We start from the raw sequence: 18,167 nt of genomic DNA on the forward strand, positions 1-18,167 counted from the left end.
AAAGAGAGGGAAAGTGAGAAATCACCCTCTGGGGGGATGGCCATGCCACAATCCCTCATTCTCCATTCTCCTCTTCTGATTTGGGGCACACACAAACACACCTGTTTCAAGCCTCCAGATCTGGGACTCGAACTGTGGTGGGGCCACGTGGGAGTCCAGTGCCTTAACTATCGTGCCACCTGCTAGTCCCTAAAAATTTATTTTAAAAGAATTTGCAGTTTCCTAAAAAGTACAGTATTAATTTCTACCTACCATGGAGGATGAACAGATCTAGAGATTTAATGTACACGAGATCTATGTTTAATAAAATTGTTCTGTATAAGGGATTCTTCTGAACGGGGAGATTTTAGGTGTACTTGCAACAGAAACAAAGAGTGGGTAACGATGGTAGGTGCCCGACATGCTGATTAGCCTCACCACAGCCACGTTGTTCCTATCCGTGTGTACACCGTGACGCCATGTCCTACAGCTTACGAAGACAGGGCGGGAGTTATTTGAAAAGGCACGGTCCCCGGTCAGTGTTCCTCCCCTCCCTCTCCGTCCTCCTCCTCATGTGTGTGGGCCCGCGCCTCTCACGTGGGCAACGTCCACACACACCCCAGCCGGCTGCCAGTAGCAGGGCCCGTGTGCCCTTGGCCTCCCCAGCGGCTGTGAGGACCCGGTGCTGCCAAGGGGCCTGCAGCACCCCCTGTGTGCATGGCATTATTCAGGGGAGCTGAGGCTGACAATCCACACCCACATGCCTTCGCGGTCTCCTGGAGAGATGGACTCTGTCTGATGAGAGGTTTGCTTTCTCCCTCTCAGCCACGGGCAGGTGTCTTTGGCACCTGTCTTCCCCCTTGGGGACTTGGAAGCTTTAGGAAGAGGAGCACGTTCTCAGGCTCCCCACAGTTTCAGCACTATTTGCTCCCAAAGCCCAGCTATGGCTGGCTGCCACCAGCGTGCCGGAGCTGCTACCTGAGCTGCCTGCAAGCCCAGGGACAGCGGGTGGCACCGCTGACCACCCCTCCCTCAGCCCTGCGGGTCTTCTCCACTCCGCCAGTGCATTCCGGGCCTCCTCCTCCCCTGCCCTTTTCCTCTCCCGCTCTTGGTAACTAAGCCTCCCTCTCCCGACCTCCACCTCTGTCCCTCTACACCCTCCCTCGGGGGTGCGCTCCCTTCCGGGTCCAGCTGCTCCTCCCTCCAAGCCCAGCTGTGGCTCCCAGCACCCGCCTACTGTCCCCACCGCGTCCTTTCCTGAATAGTGAGGTCCACCTGAGATGACCAGAGCCAGCGCTGAGACTGGCTGGTCCTCGGAGGACAGTGCCGGACTTAATTCAGGGATGTGCTGGCCCAGAGGAACCTTAGTCTTAGCTAAGGAGGCCTCCCAGGGCGAGGGCGGAGACCCAGGGCGGAGGCGGCAGCCTGGCCAGGGCGCCACCTGGACGGCAGCTCGCACCAGCAGGGCCCGGCCCGAGCGAAGGACGGTGCCGAGGGTATGGCAGGGCAACCTTTCCTTCAGAAACGTCTGTGCTTATCTGTTTAATCCGCATTTATCTGTTTCCAAAGAACTCCATAGCTCGGGTTGCCAGGTCCGAGTTTTCAGGGGAGGTGTGAACTCTTCCTAAGCACAGTGTGACCGACGTGGTGTGGGTCTCCTCAGGACGCCCCACCTGCGCTTCAGTCCGCTCCCGTGAATTTCTTGTAAGAAGAACATTTCTTGAACAAACTACTTTGAGAGATTCTGCCTGGTCTGAGACCTTCAATAATTAGCACTGAGTATATTTCTCACTTGGGGGGGACAAAACTCTGGTATGTAAGGGCGAACTTCGGCTTGGGAGGCGCAGAATGCCCCGGGGCCGTGGTGCCCGCTCGGCCAGCATGTGCTGCGTGGCCACGGAAGGAAGCTGGGGCGGTCTTTCTAGCTGCTGTCTCACAACACTGCCCATTTAAAACCACTACTGTTTTAAGGATTACTTATTTATTCAATCCTGTTATTATTATTATGTTACTGTGACCAGAGAGACAGAAAGAGATGAAGGGAAAGCAGGGGAGCAAGCCACCACGTCTGGGACTCGAACCGCGGTTGGCCATGTGGGGAATCCAGCGCCTTTAACCACCATGCTGCCTGCTGACCCTAACACTGCCCATTTTTTAAAAAGGTTTATTCATTTATTTTTTCCATGAGAGAGAAGGGCAGATAGAGAGGAGGTCACATCGGGGTCCTCAGGCCATGGCCACCCAGCCACACCCAGGACCATGGGCACATGTCACTGCCCAGTGCACAGGGAGGGCCCGGACACACAGGCCTCTCCTGGGGGTGCGCTGTGCTATCAGCTGCTGCAGCCTGGCTGCTAGTATTCCTGTTTTAATTTCTACACTGTCTCATAAATGTTGTCTATGCTAAACATGGTATCAGCTGATGTGACTGCAGATCCATAGCCTATAAGGAATTTTGGTTAGGATATAAAAATGATCAAATAAAAGAATCCATAACAAGAACCAACAGTTGGCGCAATGGCTATGATGCTGGACTCCGTGTAGTTGACCACGGTTTCAGTCCCAGGCCCGGTGGCTTAAACTCACGCCAGGCGTGTGTGCTTGCATGCCCAGGATTCCAAGAGGAGAATGGAGGAGAAGGGACTGTGGCATGGCCATCCTCCCTGGGGGGTGATTTCTCGCTTTCTGTCTCTCTGTCTCTCTCTTTCTGGTGAGCGCACATACCCTATAGCAAAAAGTAAAAGGAGAAAAGAAAAGAATACATACATTTATTGTACAAAAATTCATTGTGCACTTTCTACTGCCAGATTTTTAAGCTTATTCATTTTATTCATGGTAGAGAGCTCACGTACGTGCATTAGAGAGAGAAACAGCACCCCTGACATGGCCTCGTCGCACTTCAGCCCCCCCCCAATCTGGTTGTGAGCACTCCACACATCCTGTGTGTTTTCAGGCCAATTCAGGGATCCGAACCAACGTTCAGCCATGTGGCGTCCACCACCATTGGCCGGTTGGCTCTGACCACCACCAGGCTGGGCCGGAGTCTGCACTTTCTATGTATCAAGTGGCGTAAAGAAATTGCGATCTAAAAATGAGCAAGCTCAGGGAGTGGTAGCAGCTTCCACGGTGCACAGTAAAGCAGCATTAGCCCAGTTATTCACGGACCGGTATGCGCTACGCACCTGTACTCAGGCAGAATTGAGAGGCACGTATCTGAGAGAAAACCCAGCATCGGGCGGATAGTTCCCCTTTGGAAGAACTCTAAGCTAAAAGTAACCCTTGAGATGACCCTATACGTGTAATAGAAAGGACCATGGAGCAATAAGGAGCTAGAAATGACAGGAAAATGAACACACTGTCTACTATGGACAGTCTGAAAGTTCTAAGCCATTTAGAGTATATCATGGAATCTTTCATATCGTATTAACCATTTACTTAATAAAATACCAAAAAAGTCTAAGACATGAAAACTCCCATCCTTCTCTTTATCATAAAACCACCCATAAAATACCGGTAATGGGGAGAACAGAATCAGGCCATCGGCGAAGTCATGATGCTTTTTTGCATAGAAAAACAGAAAATCATAACTTTTCTCACTACCTAATACTTTGCAAGTCTAGCAACAGTTATTCACAACAGGATTTATTTCTGATGTAATATGACAGTTTCATTGTGTAGCGAGCAAAATATAGACTCTCATCCTACACACACGTGTGTACATGCGTGCACAGACACATGCTCTTCACGTTTGCTGGGGGGAGTCCAGCTATGTCCTTCCCCTGCCCTGAGTCAGCTCTGAGGGTCTGGAACAGGCTGGCTTAGAACACAAACGTGAAATATGGGAATCGCCAAAGTGTTAGGTTAGAAGGAACTAAACACGTAATTAAAAACACATGGGTAGAAAGTTACGTCCTGCCCCTCAGTCACAGGATTTTATTTAGGAGCAATTCCTCAAAAGGCACACACAGCTCGAGTTGTGCAATTTTAGTAAGCCATTGTGCAATGGCGGTGCGACACCAGAACAACACAGGGGAAGGCAGGGACACCCCCCTTCCTCTCAAGTGTATCTGAAAACAGTACCAGTAGGAGCTGCACGACCCCGGGGCTGGGCCGTGGTCTGCGGGGACTCTCTGGTGGTCTCCTCTCGCATGTCTGCCTCACTGAGCGATCCCGAAGGCAGCGTGCAGGCCACGTGAGTCCTCCAAGTTCCGGAGGGGACCATGTGTCTTCATGCTCACACGTAACTACAAAGGGAAGCGACAGGACGGCTCGGGAGCTACACGTGTCTGTGCTACAGAAATGGCCGTGGCATGGAAGGGGCTGTCCCCAGCACCATGGCCCCACAGTTCACCGTCTGCCAGTGAAGACACCGCTGGCTACCTGGGCTAAAGAGAAGGCTGAGCTTCTTTGTAAAGACTATGGGACAGAAGCCTGAGAAGGTTCACAGAAACCACTAGTTTCCACAATTCGTATTCAGTTATTCATCGGCGGGAGCTAGCAACGTTTGAGAAATATGATATTAAACACAACCGCCATGACCTGCTTTCTAGAACAGTCTTGATTGTTAACAATTCAAGCCAAGTTTTGAACCCTACAAATAAACTGATACAAAAGAAGACAATATATGGTAAGTATGGCCCTGGGTTAATAATAGTCCGTGTATTTCATCAAAGCTAATATAGCAATGTAAATAAACTACTGTCATGAAGGAAACGGAAGTATCCAAACTTCCCATCACGTGGAAACAAAATCTCAGCGCTTAGAGAACTGAGACCTGACTGAAAGGGCATTCTTCCCGGTACCTGGGATGACTGACCAGGGCATTTTGGGTTTGAAAGGGCTCGTCTCGCTCCTTCGGCTTCCTTCTCCCCTGGAGGACCTGCCTCTCACAGCTCAGCATCGTAGAAACGCTGTTCTGTCCAAGGAGCTGGGCTTCCTGCTGTTGGGAAGACGAGCTGGACAGGAGCCCCGGCCCACGAAGCTTGTCCGACTGTGGGCAACAGCCGCAGTGTGCTGCGAGAGGGGGCCAAGGGAAGCGCGTCCTCCGAGCTCTGCCGCTGGACCCACGCCCACATCCCGTTAGTCCCAGGCCTGTGGCAGTCGCAGAGGGCGCTATGATCCCTGCTGCACCGACGGGAACCCAGGCTCGGAGCCTGACTCACTTGCCCCGTCTGCAGTCCGAGCCGGGACTAGGCAGGATGTGACTTGGAAGTCTGCGGCCCTGTACTTCAAGTGTAAAGCCACGTGAAACCGGACGATAAGGGTCTGGGGGTCAGACCAGGGCAGAGACTGCATTCAGGTAGTTAGGGCGACGAGGCATGGCGGCGAGATACACAGTTACGATGGGCGATCATTTCTGGAGGGGGGGAAACTGGGTGTGCCCGAAAGCTAGGAGGAAAGACTATTCTAAGAAAAGGCAAAATGAAGGAAAAAATGAGAAGACTCCGAGCTCTGAGTTGGTTTGGGTGATGCACAGAGCCCGGCAGGAACAGTGATGGGAACCGAGGGGGAGCTGTACCCGCAGGGCGAAGCCAGAGAGGCGAGTGGCCCGGAGGACCAGACTCAGCACGCTCTGGCGGCAAACGCCGAGACTCAAAGGGCTGGGGTCCGAAGAGTGACAAAATCAGAAGCGTGACAAAAAGGTTCGTCTGGGACGTAAACCAGCGCAGTCATTATGGAAAAGAACATGGAGGTTCCTCGAACAAGTGGACTACCCGAGGAAGGAGCACCCCACCGCGGGGACATGCCCTCGGGAAATGAAACCGTATACTGAAGAGGTGCCCGCACTCCCGAGTCCGCAGCGCGAGACACGCCCATCACGGCGTGGACTCAACGTGCGTGTCCACGGACGGGTGGACGGTACCGAGACCATGCCACCTACACATCACGCAACGGAACGCGGTCCAGCATGAACAAGGAGGCAGCGGCCACATTTGGGCATGGCTGAACTTGCAAGTGAGTGCAGTAGAACAGACCAGGGCGGGAAGACAAGCAGCGAGCGGTCTCGTCTACACCCGGCCTCTGAGAGTCGGTCAGGTGCACAGACTTGAGCAGGAGACGGCACGTGGTAAGATGTTGGTAAGGAGCCGGCTGCCGGCGGTCAGATGGTGTTCTGCGGGTCTGGGCAGCACGTGCGCTCAGGGCTGTCTGAACTGAATGGATCGTGGGCATGGCTATAGCCTGTATGTGTATAAAATCACACTGTGCACCTTCAGCATAGTCGACCTTTGTCAATTAAATATGGAAAGTATACATAATTCAGGGACCAGCAGTTGGCATAATGGCTATGTCACTGGACTCCCATGTAGACGACTGAGGTTTGAGTCCCGGACCCGGTGACTTAAACTCCTGCTGGGCACGTGTGCATATGTGCGTGCCCAAGATCCCGAGATGAGAATGGAGGAGAAGGGATTGTGGCATGGCCATCCCCCAGGGGGGTGATTTCTCACTTTCTGTCTCTGTCTCTCTCTGTCTTTCTGGTGAGCGCATGCAACCTTATAGCAAAAACCTCTCCAAAAAAAGAAAAAAATAGTACATATAATTTATACATCTTCAATACACTTATATATTAAAAGCACATACATGGGTCACTGGAAAAGTCATGATGAGTTTTTCTCTGCAAAGATGAGTGATGACTTTCCAATGACAATAATGCTAAAAATAAAAAAGAACTATCAGAAGGAGAGAGAGTGAGCTTGTCTCGTTCACAGCAACTTGCCAGCCCCATCGTGCCTTGTCTGTAGTAGGGCTACATACACACAGTGGAGTGACCGAATCAAATTGCGTTCATGTGAACCAATGAGCAAATCAGCATTACCTTCAACAGGTCGACGTAACCGCTCCTTCCTAGAACGTTTCACTCCTTCAGTGTGACAGGTGCCCGTCTCCCTTGTTCTCATCTCCTCCTTTCTGCCTTACAATCGTCTGTTGTCACTTGCTATTTTTCCTTTTTTCGCCCCTTTTTCTCAGGTCACTCTGACATTTTTTACGCGATCTCACCTCTTCCTCTCCGAGAATGTTATTTCCCGTGATTTGGTAAATTTGCAGTGACATGCTCTTGGTTCATTTCCCTACTTTTAGTTTTTCAGGCATAGCCACAGCTGCTAGAGCTGCCTTCTCTTACTTCCTAACACCCTTTCACCATCTCATTCCCTTGTCAAGAACCATTTTGTCACCCATTCAGGCAAATGCAAAGGCTCCGCTCTCCTCCCTACGGTCGCCTCTCCCGTTCAGTCTCAGGCCGATTACGGCAGGGGCAGGGGCACGGCCTTCAGCTTTCCAGGCTCTGTCATCACCTTCTAACGGTCTAAGCAGAACCCACCCACGCCGAGTTCAGCTCTGGGAAGATGACCAGGAGAACCCCCTGAATGAGATGCATCCCCCTTCGCCGTCCACCTGCAGAAGAGAACTTAGTCTGGAAGCTCCTTATGAGAGAACACGCAGCACAGCAGCAGGCTAGCCGGCCGCCGCCATGGCGAGTTGCACACAGCGCGACGCCGTGAGGAACACGACGATGCAGCAGGCCCGGCCTGCACAGCATTTGCACGTAAGCAACAAGCTGCTACTCACGGAATTCTGTCCACATCTTTCAATCAACGTTAAAGGATGTGCAAGTCCCCAGCTCGGACGTTTATGACTTTCGGGCAGTTAGTTGTTTGGAAACTTGATCACATCTCACCGTAGGAATGATCATTTAAATACAGCTCGTTTTCTCAGTCCGATTCACAAAAGCTTATTCCTAATATCCCCCAAACAAAAATGTATGTACAACAGAAACAAATCACTGTTGGTAGTAGTATCTTAATAAAAAAAGACATTGAAAATTGAAGCCTGGGGTCTGGGAACGCAAACCTCACAATACCCTCCGTTCAGGGAAGCACAGAGACGCTCTGAGGTGGGCAGTGGGTGAAGGAAGGGGTGGGAAACTGGGGGACTGGTTAAAGGGGAGCTGGAGCAGAGGAGGGTAGATGCTCCCAAACGTCTTCTTTTCCCTCCCTGAGCTAGCTGCGGAGGGCATGAGGAGAGAGGCAGAGAGGAAGGCCAGGATGTTCATGTGCTCACCGCCCTTGCCCTGGCTAACACGAGCTACACTCCCTCTCACGGAGAAAACAAGAATGAGGCATGGAGGCCAGCTCAGAATCTCCAACCAGAGAAATATAAAAAGCCAGTGTTTTAAGGAAAAAGTGGATCCACGAAGTCCCAGTAAGAAGGAAAAAAGAAGGAAAAAGAGGAGGAGTAAGAAATGAAACGCCGACCTCAGAAGCCAAGCCCCCAGCACCGTGGAGACATCCTAGGCGAGTAAGACCGTTTTCAGCGAGAGGTAACAGAGCAGAACTGCTCAAGAGGAGACTTTCCACCAGTTAAAACCCTGTAAGGAGTCCCTAATTTGGGTTTTAAGTGTATATTGATGTTGTTTTTCTTATTATTAGGTAAATTTGCTATAGGGCACATTCATTGGCCAGACAGAGGTGGGGAGGGAGAGAGAGGGAAAGTGAGAAAGTGAGAGAGACCCAGAGGGGGTGGCCACTCTGCGACCCCTTCTCCAGCCTCCAGTTGGGACTTTGGGCTTACACACGTATGCACCTGGTGTGTTTCTGCAGCTGCTGGGTCTGAAACTCAAACCACAGAGTCAGCCATGTGGGATCCCGCCACCTTAACCACCAGGCCATGGGTTGGCCCTTCATTGCTTTCTTATGCCCTGGAGTTTGTAGAGCTGCGTTAATAGATTTAACGTGTGCGTATGGATTTGCTCAGGGAACCACAGACTCGCAGACGGGCGTCAGTGTAAGAATCGCTGATAGGCCCAGAGGCTCTGCTCTGCACACCAGCACCCACGTCCCCTGCGTGAGATATTTCTCAGCTCCTGTATCTTTAAGTGTATTAATTTACTTCTTTCATATGAGAGCGAGACAGAGATTCTGACAGGGTCTCACCACTCCGTGACACCCCCCTCCCCCGGCTTCTAGCCACCAGAACCCTGGGCATGTCCGACGTGCTCAGGTGGGCCTGAGACCCAGACTTGGGGCCTCCCACAGGACTCCAGTTTAGCACGAGGGGGCGCCACCTCCTACCCACGGCACCTGGGTCAGTGTCAGATTTTAGAGAGATGAACTTTTTCCTTCTTCTTATTGTGACTTAATGGATCCACTTTTTTCTTAAAATATTAGCTTTTTCTATTTCTCTGAGGTAAAAGCCAATAAGGTACACTTTTCTTGGGAAAGGAACCACTCAAGAGCAGAGCAGGGGTGGACAGGGGGTGGGACAACAGAAAACAGGGGTGAGGAGTCTAGAACTCGGCTGTCCGGTGTGAGTGCCCCAGTGGAAGCTAACCGTCATCAAGTGCCCCCGAAACCCACACCGAGAACCGCTGGACTTAAACCTCAAAAGGTCAATTCCTTTGGAAAGGAACGAAGTGGGCCGAGCGAGTCAGGGAAGGCAGGGCAGAAGCTCTGTGCTCACCGTCCGTCCTACGGAAGACACACCAACCTGTCCTTCCCGAAAACACCCCTCTTCCTCAGCCGCGATCCCGGGGAGACTCCTGCGCTGCTGGTCACCTGTGCTGTCCGTACACGCACGGCCGCCAAAACGGACAGCGGCAGACAGAGGGGAGGGAAAGTGAGAAAGTGAGAGAGACCCAGAGGGGGTGGCCACTCTGCGACCCCTTCTCCAGCCTCCAGTTGGGACTTTGGGCTTACACACGTATGCACCTGGTGTGTTTCTGCAGCTGCTGGGTCTGAAACTCAAACCACAGAGTCAGCCATGTGGGATCCCGCCACCTTAACCACCAGGCCATGGGTTGGCCCTTCATTGCTTTCTTATGCCCTGGAGTTTGTAGAGCTGCGTTAATAGATTTAACGTGTGCGTATGGATTTGCTCAGGGAACCACAGACTCGCAGACGGGCGTCAGTGTAAGAATCGCTGATAGGCCCAGAGGCTCTGCTCTGCACACCAGCACCCACGTCCCCTGCGTGAGATATTTCTCAGCTCCTGTATCTTTAAGTGTATTAATTTACTTCTTTCATATGAGAGCGAGACAGAGATTCTGACAGGGTCTCACCACTCCGTGACACCCCCCTCCCCCGGCTTCTAGCCACCAGAACCCTGGGCATGTCCGACGTGCTCAGGTGGGCCTGAGACCCAGACTTGGGGCCTCCCACAGGACTCCAGTTTAGCACGAGGGGGCGCCACCTCCTACCCACGGCACCTGGGTCAGTGTCAGATTTTAGAGAGATGAACTTTTTCCTTCTTCTTATTGTGACTTAATGGATCCACTTTTTTCTTAAAATATTAGCTTTTTCTATTTCTCTGAGGTAAAAGCCAATAAGGTACACTTTTCTTGGGAAAGGAACCACTCAAGAGCAGAGCAGGGGTGGACAGGGGGTGGGACAACAGAAAACAGGGGTGAGGAGTCTAGAACTCGGCTGTCCGGTGTGAGTGCCCCAGTGGAAGCTAACCGTCATCAAGTGCCCCCGAAACCCACACCGAGAACCGCTGGACTTAAACCTCAAAAGGTCAATTCCTTTGGAAAGGAACGAAGTGGGCCGAGCGAGTCAGGGAAGGCAGGGCAGAAGCTCTGTGCTCACCGTCCGTCCTACGGAAGACACACCAACCTGTCCTTCCCGAAAACACCCCTCTTCCTCAGCCGCGATCCCGGGGAGACTCCTGCGCTGCTGGTCACCTGTGCTGTCCGTACACGCACGGCCGCCAAAACGGACAGCGGCAGACAGATGGCCACTTTGGAATCCCAGGCCACCTCCCGGGGCTGCGCACTGTCGAGCGCAGTGGGGAGGCAGACCCCGAGGACTCACACGACGGTGCCCGAGTGCACACGCGGCCCCGTGGTGGGCCGCTCCCTGCTGCCTGTGCAGGGTCCTCCCTCTGTTCCCTGACCCCGGCAGCCTCCCCGGATTTATTAGGCCGCGCGTTGGTCAGCCGCCTTATGGAATGTGCACTCTGAGCTGTCTCTGCCTGCTTCCCAACTCCCCGAACTCGTGCCTGGGCCTGGGTTTCCCGCTCTCGGCTTTACCTGCAGGACTCCTGCACTGCCGTTGGTGCAGGGCCCGAGGCCCCCACGTGGCCTCCAAGACGGGCCAGGTCATCTGTCCCGGGACTACCTTGAGCCATTTGGGGTAGGAAAGTCATGAATAATGAGGTCTTCTCAGATAGCAAGACCAGTTAATTCAAGGTCGAGCTGCTCAGAGCTTAGCATGGTCTTAAAACTGCAAGTGCCAAGCCTGCGGGCGAGCGTGGGGATCCGCACACGAGCTCGCCCCCGCCCGGACCGACTGCGGGGGCCTCAGGACAACGGCTGGTTTATGAGAGTCCAGGGCGGAAATGGCAGCGGTCATGGGGGATGGGGGGTCGGTCAGGGTCTCCCAGTCCTGAAGGTGGAGCGGGGGCATCTCCTTCTGCCCGTCCCCCACGGACTGTCACTGGACCCGGTGCGGAGCGGAGCTGTCGTGTGGCCCTTGGCTTCCGAAAACAGTTTCTTTCTTTCTCTCTCTCTCTCTCTCTCTCTCTCTCTTTCTTTCTTTCTTTCTTTCTTTCTTTCTCTCTCTTTCTCTCTCTTTCTTTCCTTTCCTTTCCTTTCCTTTTCTAAAGAATTATTCATTTTACTTATTTATTCATTTGTTTTATTTTAACAGTGAGAGACTGAGGGAACCAAGTTGCCAGGTACAGGACTCCACGCTTGGCCGTGCGGGAGCCCAGCGCCTCCGCCACCCGCCGCCCGCCGCCCGCCAGCCTCGGCCGTGCACGTCCCCACGAAGATCTGGCTAAAAGGTTGTCTGTGCCTGCACTCGTGCTTGGCTGAAATCTGTCTCAGCACTTGGTTATGCGGAGACCGTCCAGCAAACTCGCTGTCTCTAACGAGGCAAAAGCAGCCGAGAGCTCACCGGGAAGGCAGAGCCACGTGCATTTCACATAGCACCTCGGGCACGTGGTTGGGCACCTCGCGCAGACCCGGCGTCCCCACGGACCCTGCCTCACACTGAGCCCTGCGGCCTGGTTCGCACCTGTGAGGAGTCCCGCATCCTGTGACAGGGCACGTTACACGGCCCCCGCCCGGCAACCCACAGCTTGCACCCTGCAAGCCCGAGGCTTCACTCCCGTGTTCACAGGAGTACCGGCTCAGAGCATTGGGACTGCTTTGAAAAAGTTGCAGAAAAACATCTCTACACTGGGAAAATCTTACATCGGAATTAACTTGTTAGAAAAGACTTCACTTACCTGAGGACCAGGCTGACCCTGAAATTGAAAAGAAGAAAAAGAATTACAGAATTGTCATCTTAAGTGAGCATTTCCATTACCAATACTTAAACCCAATTCTGAAGGTAATACCTAACTACTGACGAATTCATTCTGTGCTTCAAAAATCTTACCGCACCTTAAGATATCTATTCTATGCAATTTATCTGAAATCCTGCTATTCTGGTCTACCCCGTGGAACTCCAAAATGACTCAAGGACTTCAGCACGCTCCAGAATCCACCTGGGGAACGAGAGGGTGAAGAGGGCCCTCCATCTCACATGACGCAGGTGAGTGGACCAGGTGAAGGGAGAAGGTTCTAGCAAGGCTATTACTGAGCTACATATTCAAAGGCGACACAGAACTGCAAGACAGGCAGGTGCTGTGAGGAGTTCGAAGTCCCGAGTCTGCATTTGTTGCTGTCTTAAGGACATTTCAGGTCAGCTGTCGCGACCTACCCCACTCTGCCAATCAAAACTAAGGGCTTTTTCGAAAGGGAGGGAGGGGTCCTGGGCCATCAAGTGCACTGTCACCCCTCGTGCTGTCATAGGCCATGTGGCCTCTGCCCAGCCTGATTCATTTCACATGTCACGCTTTTGACACTTGAAAGACAATAAAAATTTCAAAGCAGCATAACTAAGTGCTTCTACCAAAATACAGAAAAGTCACCTATAAATAAGCATATTGATTACACATCACCTTCTCTGAATCTCCAACTGGGCTTTATGTCAGGCAAAATGAAAGAAAACGTTCCCACCGGGTCAGAGAATCGTAAGAGACGAAGAAATAGGCCGGCAGGGGTCAGGACGAGCATAGAGCCCCATGGGAAGGTCCCAGGTTTGCCCCGAGGCCTCCCTGTACAGGCCGGGCCTGTGATCGGGCGCAGGGGAGGTGGGGTGCGGGGGCTCGGCAGGGGGTCCCTGTGGGGTGGGCTCTCTCCAATGGAACGAGCGAGTGAGTGAAGGGCAATCGGGTCCGTTTCTGCTCTGTACCAGTGTCATTCTGGAAAGGGCGAGCTGAAGCAACCCCCAGAGAAGACGGAGATCTCTCACTGGCCCCTCTGCAGGCATGGCATTTCCTCCCAGCTCATGGGGACAGAGCAGGTGGCGTTCCAGAGCTCTGCCTATGATTGTGGTTGGCAAGGGTTTATCTGGTCAAGCCAAGAAGAGGCCACACCAAGACTGCAGATGCAGGTGCCCCCTCCTGCCCTCTCTGCCGGCAGGGAGAGTGAAAGAGAGTGGCATCCCCAATGCCTCGCTCCGCACCAGGCCCTCTGGGGTACCTGCTATTCCACCCGTAATGGCCCTGCGTTTTTCAAACGGAGAAGCCAAGGCTCAGAGGAGTATATTAAAGCTAACACAGTCTGTAGTTAGAAAAGCCAGGATTGGGACAAGCAGTTGGCATAATGGCTATGTCGCTGGACTCCGATGTAGTCGACCATGGTTCGAGTCCCAGACCCCATGGATTAAACTCACACCAGGCGCGTGTGCGTGCATGCCCAAGATCCCTAGAGGAGAATGGAGGAGAAGGAACTGCAGCGTGGCCATCCCCACTGGGGGTGATTTCTCGCTTTCTACACTCTGTCTCTCTAGCAAGCACATGCCCCTATAGCAAAAATATCTCTAAAAAAAATAAAGTGAAAAGATAGAAATGTTGGCAAAGATGCAGAGGACAGGGAACCCTATACACTGCTGGTGAGGACAGACTGGCACAGCCATTGTGGAAAAGAGCCAGGAGGTTTCTAAAGAAATGTAAGCAGGATGCAGTATCACTCAGCAGACCCTCTTCTGAGCATGGAACCAAAGGAGACAGGCACCTCCGCATACAGACACCTGAATCCCCACGTTCACTGCACAGGCAGGGTATGGAAGCAACCCAAGTGCCCACCAACGAACAAATGGATCAATAACACACAGGTTACATATAAATACATACACAAACACATGTACATTGTACACACACGTACACACACAACAGAACACCATCTGGCCTTTCAAAGGTGATACTGCCATTTGCACAGCATAAATGATCCTGGTTAAATGAAGTAGCCAGATATGGAAAGAAAAGCATTGCATGTTCTCACTTACGTGTGCAATCTAAAAAGGTCACATATAGTGACACAGACAATAGAACAGTGGTCACCAGGGGCAAGGGTGGGCAGAAATGTGCGGTCAGAGGATACAAAGTTTCAGACTCGCGGGATGGACGGGCCTAGACCTATGTGCACCAGAGGACCCCAGACAACACAACTGCAACACATCTGAGATTCCTGCTAAGTGAGTGGGTTTTAGCTGCTTGTCACACACACAGGAGGAGGAGGCAAACGACGGAAGGTGATGGATGTGCTAATGTTCCTCACTATCGTGTTTTATTCTGTTATATTCCATAACATCGAGCTCCATGCACTGAACATACAAGACAATGCATAAAAACGAAGCCAGAAGGTAGGAGTGTACCCAATGCACTATCCCAGATGGCTTTCCTTGGTCTCTGTCTCCTGTGGAGTAAGCCACTATGTGCAGAGAGGAAGCCCCTGCTCAGTGGATCCTGCTGACATAACAGAGACGGGACGAAGGTAGCCGAACCTGTGGAGGTTCCAGAAAGGATGCAGGGATCCCCCCAACACACAGGTGCCCCAAACAGGAGCCTCAGAGTTCTGTCCTGGGGAAAAAATCACTCTCCAGTTTGATGAAGCCTCTATTTCTGATTAACGTGAAAGCATTATGTCAAATTATCCTGTAAGTGATGGCCTATAAACACAGCCCGGCCATTTAAAGTAGGCTATCTATGCAACACCTACAACTGACTCAGCTCCTCCGAACTTAGATAAAAAGTGTCTGCTAATTTACAGAAACTAATGCGTGTGCAGATGATTTACTGGAGAGAAAAGCAGTGGAAGAAATAAAGCTTTTAGATTACGCGTATTCATTAAACACAGCTTTGCAAAGACTGCAAAATCTCCCAGTGTCTGTGAACTGCTTTGCTTCCAAGGACCCCTTCACATCTGACCGAAATAAGCATCATTCATAATTTATACTCCCTGCTGTGTTCCCCTGCAGGAGAGAGATGAATAATGCTTACCTCTGCTGCAGTCACATATTACTTAGATAAGAGACTTCCAATTTGTCTTTTTTTTAAGTTAATCCTTGGTGATTTTAATGGAGGGAAGGAACAACCATATTCTACTCTAGAGGAAAATAAACGCTTAGTCTCAAACCTGGTAGATATATCTTTTTTGAAATTTAAGAAAGAAAGAGAGAGAATAAGCACGGGAATGGTTTTGCAGAGTTTAATGTAATGATGGATCCCAAATCCAGGGCCCAGCTACAGCAGGGCAGGCAGGAGGGTACCCCGGTGACCCTGGGGCCATGTGGGTTGGCCCAGGGTGCCGGCCCAGGTCACCCGAACAAGCGTGCTGGCCCGCAGGGGCTCCAGTGACCCCGGCTGGCTGGACGGCTGGGGAAAGACTTGGGGAGGCACTACTCTACCACAGGCCTCTCTCAATCTCTTTCTCTTGAAATAAATAAATACACTTAAAAAAAATAACTGATACATGGGCCAGTCACATAGCTAGTGGTTACGGAGGCTGGATCCCACAAGCCTGACAGCACGGTTTGAACCCCAGCCCCATAATTTGAAAATAAGCCCGGTGTATGCACGTGTGTGCCCCAAATCCGACAGTTCAGAGAAACGGAGACGCGATTGTGGCATGACCACAACTCATTACGGGGTGCTTTCTCCTTTCCCTCCCTCCCTCCCTCTGTCTGGAAAAAAATATACATTCTCAGGCAATTAAAAAAAGAAACTAACATGTAACTTAAAATAATTTTTTTGAAGATTTGTTACAATTTTTTTCATAAATTTACTTTCATAAATAACTATAAAAATGTACTCATATTAAAATAGCTTAACAGGTTCTTCCCACATTAATTTTTTAAAATTATATTTTCTTTCCTTTTTTTTTTTTTTTTTTTTTTCGGTGTTTTTGTTTTTGCGTCACGTTTTAACAGGTTCTTCCCACATTAATTTTTTAAAATTATATTTTCTTTCCTTTTTTTTTTTTTTTTTTTTGAGAGGTTTTTGCTATAGGGCGCCTGTAGTTGCTAGAGAGACAGAGAGACAGAAAGCAAGAAATCATCCCCAGGGGGGATGGCCACGCCACAATCCCTTCTCCATTCTCCTCTCAGGATCTTGGGTACGCACGTACAAGCACCCGGCATGAGTTTAAGCTACTGGGTCCAGGACTCAAACCACGGTCGACTACGTGGGAGTCCAGTGACATAGCCATTACAGCAACTGCTGGTCCCAAAATTATATTTTCTAACACAATAACATTTTTATTTTTTTCTTTCATGATGAAATGTTCATATATAGAACATAAGAAAAATGTTATACGTAATTTTTTTCATTAAAATTTTCATACATGGAACACTAGAAAAATAAAAATTCATTTGTGCATGATGTACATTGTTAAAGTTTATTGGATACCAAATATTCCATTGGGGTCAATTCTGACTTTTACTATTATAAATAATGTTTACACCTTCTATTACACATTTGACTGTATTCCTAATTATTTCCTTATGATAGAAACTAAAAATGCAGTGTTATTCTAATTATGAACTTTTTCTAGATTTATATAGTATATTTACTTATATTGTAGTATATAAGATACAGGTTATACATTCTCTGGGATATAATTTTATGTGTATATTCACATGCATTTATTCAGATTTATAGTTGTAAGTCTATCTAGAAAGAGAAAAAAGGAAGAAAGAAAAGGGAGAAGAAAGGGGAAGAAAAAGTACACAAAAATAGCAGTTATCTCTGGGTGGTGGGATTATAGGCAATTATTTCTATCTTTATAATTTTCTATAATTTTATCTTTATAGTTTTCTCAAAATTTTACTAAGCCTATTTCTTGATTACAAAAATATATTACCAGGTGCTGGTCTAAATCACTGCAGAAAACTTTTATGCAGAACTTTAAGTTATTAAACCTTTTCCATATTATCGTTGTTCACCCAAGATTTCGGTCAGAGATTTTGAATTCTAGTTTTAAATTTTCTCAGTTCAGTGTTTTTAATTTTTGGGAAGAATATTACAAAATTCTTAAAATATGTTTTCCAAAATGTAGTTAAGTAAAGGCTTTACATTTACATTTATATTTACATACACCCCACATTAATTTTAAAAAGGATTATTTTATTTAACTTTATTTATTTTTAGTTTGATCAGAGAGGGATGGGGGTAGGGGGAGAGTGAGAAAGCAAGCCGCCTGGTCCAGGACTTGAACCACAGTTGGTCAAGTGGGAGTCCAGTGTCCCTATCCACCATGTAACCTGCTGTCCCCACCCCACATTACTTTTAAGAATAAATTAGGAGTAGAGAGAAAGGGGCCGGAGAATTACAGGGTCCAACACCAATGACAGAAGTCACAGCTCCACAGAGACTAGATGTCCCTGCCAGGCTTGGCAGCTGCTGGAAATTTTGCTGTTTTGAAAACTATAGAATTTCAGTTAAACTGAGCTGCATTATCTCATGGAGCCACGTGAACACACACACACACACACACATCCAACTGTAAGTGTGCCCCAACCTCCAGGACAGCATCCTGTCCCAAGGCTGCTCATCAGCTGGCATAAACCAGGTGCACAGAGAGATCCATTTCACAGTTCACCTACAGTGGACCTACGGGATACTGGGAGGACAGAACCCACACCACCTCCAGGGCTCCAAAAGTCTGTGGCTTTCAAAGAACGCAAAGGCAATTTGTATTGTTTGCTAATTTGACTACATTCCACGCATTGCCGAATTAGGTTTCCATTGTGTTTAACAACATCCTGAAAGGTGTGCTATTCTGAGTGCGGAGAAATCCTGGGGCTAATTTATAGACATCACTCAGTCTGGTTAAATTTACGCAAGTACCCAAGTCCAATTTT

At 49.9% G+C, this 18,167-nt stretch overlaps 1 protein-coding gene across 1 annotated transcript in view; it reads right to left on the reverse strand.

Annotated features, from left to right (window-relative positions):
- Window positions 1–18,167, reverse strand: part of LOC102488773 (collagen alpha-1(XXV) chain) — a 307,254-nt gene that overhangs the window by 104,598 nt on the left and 184,489 nt on the right. Inside the window, exon 5 of the mRNA XM_027765823.1 lies at window positions 12,208–12,225. Within this exon, the coding sequence (XP_027621624.1) occupies window positions 12,208–12,225 (18 nt within the window). The remainder of the gene's footprint in view (window positions 1–12,207; window positions 12,226–18,167) is intronic.

The sequence above is a fragment of the Tupaia chinensis genome, unplaced genomic scaffold (genome assembly GCF_000334495.1).
Source record: "Tupaia chinensis unplaced genomic scaffold, TupChi_1.0 Scaffold139767_1, whole genome shotgun sequence".
Lineage (NCBI taxonomy): Eukaryota > Metazoa > Chordata > Mammalia > Scandentia > Tupaiidae > Tupaia > Tupaia belangeri.